Source organism: Strongylocentrotus purpuratus, unplaced genomic scaffold (assembly GCF_000002235.5).
Source record: "Strongylocentrotus purpuratus isolate Spur 01 unplaced genomic scaffold, Spur_5.0 spur5_scaffold_5, whole genome shotgun sequence".
In the NCBI taxonomy this organism is placed as follows: domain Eukaryota; kingdom Metazoa; phylum Echinodermata; class Echinoidea; order Camarodonta; family Strongylocentrotidae; genus Strongylocentrotus; species Strongylocentrotus purpuratus.
This window is the reverse complement of record NW_022145611.1, coordinates 31,220,602-31,226,665: the sequence shown is the minus strand read 5'-3', so window position 1 is coordinate 31,226,665 and position 6,064 is coordinate 31,220,602. Positions and strand designations below refer to the sequence as shown.

The window sequence follows — 6,064 nt, the reverse complement described above, 5'->3', positions numbered from 1 at the left end:
TTTGCTCTTTTGCTATCATTCTTGTAATAAACATTGTAAAGCTTTGCATGTAGCTGTTTTTGTAAGAATTGTTTGTTTGAAATCGAAATGCCAGTTGTCACACTGGGAGTTTATTATCGGTGTACCTTCGACACTGAATATTAATAAATACCTCTTTGGAATTATCATTGGCACAAAATATATGTTTCAGACTTATGTATTTTAATGGATCTCCGTGTTTACTAATCTTAATTAATTGAACCGGCGCAGGCATAGGAAGCCTGTGTAACATTAAATTGGAAGTACAGGAAAGTTACAAAAAAGAGAAAGCAAGGGCGAGAAGACGGAAGGACAGAAAATTAAATAAAAAAGAAAGGTTTTTGAGTAGTCAAGGAATCAAAGCTCCACTCTTGTCCATTTAGCGAAATACAGAGATTTTTGGTTTTTCATTCCAAATATGAAAATTCAATATAAATGATACCTCGATATTCAACCATCCAATTTCAATTTGTTTAAATGCATTAATATCTAATTGATTATTATCCGAAATGAGACCCTAATGTGTATACGCTAACGCGATCAATTATGATACTTGATTAACATTTTTATGAATTTTAACTTTTGATGCTCGATGTATATGACACTCTTTTATATTTCATAAAGGATACAAGTCCAGTAGACACTGTTAGATACATGAATATTCAAATAACTCTTTGGTTCATTGACTATTTGACAAATTCAACAAATTCAACAAATTCATGAAATGAATGTTTTAATAGAGGATACAAAATTGGTACAAAAAAATCGATATGCTGAATGTATATGCAATTAAAAAATTACTAAGAATTCTCTCTCTTTCTCTCTCTAATATGTTCATATGGTGAGCGGTGAAAACGGTGGTTTAAAATTTAAACCATGAAATGATGAAATGTAATAAAATAACCCCATATAAGTGGTATATTAATCAATTTGCAACAAATTGACAACATGTGGTAAAATTAAGCTGAATCCGTTATTTCAAATACTCTATGATGTCATAAAAGGCAGACGGAAGAATGTACAAATCAAAGCTATTCCATTTGAAACGAAAAAGGATTATTTGTTATAGATATTTTGTTATATAAATTTAAGTTTTCACTTTTCTTATTTCGAACAAATAAGTATATCTTGATCATTATGTTGATACTATATCATAATTAATGCTGGAATTGACAAGTTAGATAAATATATCACATTTGTAACCATTGCACATCAGCTCGGAGACGATTACTGTTCGAAGATTAAAACTGGTCACATTGTTGTTCATGTTGTCCGGCATATTTATTGCATGTAATCCGACATGCAACACTTTATAAAGCTCGGTGTTATTTTCTCTAAAATTGCTGGAATTAACAAATACCATGAATATGTCAACTTCATATCCAATGAATCGTTATTTGTTTTACTTGCATGATCCGTCACATACAAGATCACATACATTGTAGATTTTTCCTTTTTGTGTTATGATATCTATACTTATTTAATTTATGTTTGCATCTTTGAGTAGTGCAAATGAATCACTATTTAAAGTAATTGTTATAGAATACAAAATAAAAGCTTCTGTACTGAGACATCTCTGGGAAATGTACATTTGAGAAAACTGAAACAAAAGCCGTATTTACAAATTGTGGTCCAAATGCTGTGACATCTCAATAAATGAAATATTCAATTATGTGCAATTTTTGGTAATAAGGGAAGCGTTGGAAATATTCAGTAGTCACTGTCAATAGAGTTATCACTGTAACACGATGCATCAGTGAGATCAGCTGACATCCTGCTTGAATCGAGATAACTTCGAGATGACAAAGAGAAATCACTTTTCTCCGATAGTAACTCTCTTCCAATTCTTGCTTCTTCTTCTTCCAGTCCATCATCACCATAGAAACCATTGCCGTTACCAACGAAACCGATGAGTTGATATTCGGAGGGTTCTTGTTGCATGACCCCGTTCAGACAAATACCGGGAACGGTTATAGTCCTCGTTCTCCCGTTCATTGTTCTCCCGTTCCCGCTATTTAACGATCCCGACTTTTCTTCCGATGATACAGTGATAAGGATTCTCGGCCCACTGTCCTCGGCATCAAAACTTGCCCAAACGCTGGAAGAATCATTGTCACTGCTTTCAACACTGCCACGATGTCTTAAGTTTCTAAGCGCCAAACGACCCAAGTTCATTCTCTTTTGATGGTTGCCATTTACAAGCCCGAAATGCCCGTGGTGTAATTTTCCCGCCACCCTACTTTCCAGTTCGCTGATTCGTCGAAGAGCGCGCTTCAGTTCTCCATCACGTTCCTCCAGCTGCGTCTTTAAATCATCACACTGTTTGGAAAGAAGCGAAGACAACGAGACAGTAAAACAAGTGAAACCAATAGCAGGGTAAAGTGGAAATTGAAAGAAAATTGGCCTGATTGCAGACAGGGGCTGTTATGAGAAGATTTTAAAATGAGCTCCTCCAAAATCTCCTTCGACTTTCATCAAGTTGATTGGTTTGGAATCGTAGTCGTTTTTGTATTCAACGCTGTACGAGGAGATCGTCTGCGTGTGAAACTTGAGAAGTCTGGCACGAGCGCTCGTTCCAAGTGCAATTAAAATAGAACGCCGGGAAATACGTTTAATACAGAACGGCAATCACTCGCTAGGGGTTAGGGGGATACTTTACGTGCGCTCCGAGATCGCTTTTCTATTAGGAAAATGGAACATCGACGAGGTGCTATGGCACTTTCTATCCGCTGATAGCGACTATGATGAATGAAAACCAAGACGTTTTATCCATTGCGATGCTTCGTCTAAACAGGCAGGGAATTAATCAAGACAGCAGAAAGGCTCTACACCTACACACATCCTTCACACAGCGATTTAAGCGCCAAGTGAGAGCAGGAGAATATGTTTCAAATGGAAGGGGATGTACGTGTATTTATTTGAAGACAAAACAGTTTCCAAGAGTGCTGTTTTAATTGCACTTGACACAAAATAGAAAACAAAATAAGAGAAGAGCAGAAATTCTTACCCGTTTGGAAAGCTCTGTGACCTTTTGCTTCGTCGCCTAGAATGAAAATGAAAGGAAATGGACCCAGTCTGAATTCTTATCAACATATAATTGTTGTAAAATAAACGGTTTATAAGGGAACTTAGATGGATGATTCTTTACTTATTAGTGTAATCCAATTACCGGGGTAAAAATACTATTAGCACTTTGATTGGTTACGTTGGAACTGGATGGGGCAAAGTATTTAAACAAACAAAAAAAGTAATCTCCCTTTGTATCTAAAGAAAATGCATATAAATGCCATCTATCATATTGTATATACTTACGAGACTATCAAATTTGCGAAGCTCGTTGATGATATGTCTCAGCTCACTTGTCTCTTTGGCTTGAAAGAAATAACGAAACAAAACAAAAAGGAAAAACAAATAGTCGTTATTAATTTTGTTGGATGATAGTGAATTCAGAATTCGATAACCTCATGTCCGGAGAATGAACCATGCAACCACATCATGCATATTCAATAAAAATCATCATCTATGAATCAATAATATCATTCCCCAACTGTAAACAACTCCATTGTTTATAACCCTAATTAATGATTATAACCTTCAACACAATGTGGCCTGACAAATCGCCTCATGCTAATGTTCGGTCTGTATCGACCGTGTACCCACCTACAAAATGTAACACCCAGAAAACACGAACATGTGTAGCACGGTCGATGACTCATTTTGGATTTGATCTTTTACGGCTACCGTAGATGATTCAGACTAGCGGATTTATCGAAAAACAATTAGAATAATGATGAGGGATTGATTGACATGGTGTTGCCTCACCTGATTAATGTCATATAATAACATGAAAAGTATAGGTGCCTCAAGGACAAAAGTATTTAAACATTATTTTGATAAAAGTTTCATGCCAGAGGCACTCATGTTATTGTTACAGTACTTTTGAGACTAATCATTTGAACAGAACAGGCCATGGTGGATGATAGAAATTAATGCGCAATAAATTAAATTTTAGCTGAGGCTATGTGTGAAATTGACAACAAAGGTTTGTACTCCTCATTGAATTTATCGATAACATCGGGTTTTTGTCAAATTGTGAGGGGTTATATAGACAAAACGATAACATTGAGAAAATAAAACCGCACAACTTTACCGAGCTTATTTTTTTTTCTTTTGATTCTGTTGTAATTGTTTTTTTGTATGCGTTTTTTTTGTTTTTTTTGTTAAAGTTATTGTAAGCTTGATGGGGCAGAGAACTGAAAATGGCTATAGAGACAGAAATCTGGTGGGATGGAGCTAAGGGAGATGAAATATAGAGCAGGTGAGAGGGAGAGAAGTCATTGTAGAACTAATTACAATATGTATCACTTGGAACTCGTAAGGTAAAAACCAAGAGAAAGGGAGAGGGAGGGGGAGAGATAGAGGGGAAAGAAAGACAGGGGCTGAGAGAAAAGTGGGAGAAGAATGAGAGCGAGAGAGAGAGAGAGAGAGAAAGAGAGAGAGAGAGAGAGAGAGAGAGAGAGAGCAAGTAAGAGGAAGAGAACGAAAGAGGGGAGGGAAAGTGTGAAGATAGTGAATTTCCAAAGGATGATTATCTTTTTAATGTAAAGTAACTCTAAGAAGGTAGACAATCAAGCTACGAGCAATTTAGCCTTTTCTATCTTTTTGTTAAACATGGCTAATTTCCTACCCATCCGGAAACAACAGACAAAATTTGTTAAAGAAAGCTCAAAATTAAAGGATTGTTCAACCAAAAGGATTAAAGCAATGCACAATACTGGCAATCAGCTTCCATTAATTGATTGTTTGTGAACGTTAGTGAGAATTTAATGGAGAAGAATATTGCTAGTTCTCTGAAGCAAAAAAGTCAAAATTGTAATTGAATTGCCCACAATTATCAGATTTAAAAACTTCAGTTCCAGTGGCCAGCTCTTTATTGATTGTTAAACGTTGGTCCGGGAAATGAGGATTTTGGACTCAAAAGACGTACCAATCTGCGAATGTGTGTGAGTAATCAGCCAGAACTAAGCGCCGAGTTGAGAAAAGCAAAGGGAATGAATTCCAACTGATCATAAAATGTCAATCAGAAACATTCGATGTAGTTTCATGCAAGAGTTAATTTGTAACAATTCGGAAGTGTGAAATCTCATTTTGTTGGGGGATTATAATTTAAAAGAACCTCATGAACTTAAAAGCTCATCAGTTGGAGATCGGATTAGTTAGATTAACCCAATAGACGTGAGACAGGGCCTATGCAGTATTAGATTATAATGACACACGGGTCATCTTCTGCTAAATTTACTTTCACACCTTCGTGCCTTATGTAAAGCAGCTGATTACAATTGCAAATGCTCTTTTGTATCCGACTTAGGCATTAGGCATCTTAGTATACATCTACATTTTCCAATAGTCTTACAGTTTGTTTGGACAGTAATACAAATAGTTAATAAAAAGAAAAAAATAGCATGGCCTGAATTGAGAAAGTTTGAACATTTGTTTCTTTGGTAGCTTCTGGTATTGATACAATTTATAAAAATATACATATTTAAAACAAAGATTAAACAAATATATAAACAAATCGAAAGAAGGGTACTCTAACAGTCTAATGCGTTCATCTACTTGTACTAGAATGTTCCAGAAAAGTATTAATTTTCTTGTCAAAAACACTATTAACACAATGAAGTTGTTATCTCAAGCTACGATTGCGTTTTCGTTTTTTTTGAATTTTTTTGAATTTTTTTCCCTTCCACAGGGTTCTTTATTTTCAAAACAAGTTTTATCATATACAGTATATCCATATATCATATACAAATAATTAAAGAAATAATTTCCAATCATAATGGCTTAACACAGATAATAATCATCACGGCCGAAAACTTGTGTGGCAGATAAAAACAAACATTTATGACAAAATTAGTACTTAAATATATAATTTAAAAAAACAAAAACATAAAATACATGATCATGTTTATGTAGGCACATTTCCAACACTCTCAAAACATTTTCTAAAGTGAAACCATTTCTTTTTCAATTTATTTTCTCTGAGATT

General features: G+C 34.9%; 1 protein-coding gene across 1 annotated transcript in view; it reads right to left on the bottom strand.

Moving 5' to 3' along the window:
* Positions 1-272: 272 nt before the first annotated feature.
* Positions 273-6,064, bottom strand: part of LOC105443840 (cyclic nucleotide-gated olfactory channel) — a 34,562-nt gene continuing 28,770 nt past the window's right edge. The window contains exons 15-17 of the mRNA XM_030998944.1: positions 3,331-3,389; positions 3,026-3,061; positions 273-2,337 (exon numbers count right to left, since the gene is read on the bottom strand). Coding sequence (XP_030854804.1) covers positions 1,729-2,337; positions 3,026-3,061; positions 3,331-3,389 — 704 coding nt within the window. The 3' untranslated portion in view covers positions 273-1,728. The remainder of the gene's footprint in view (positions 2,338-3,025; positions 3,062-3,330; positions 3,390-6,064) is intronic.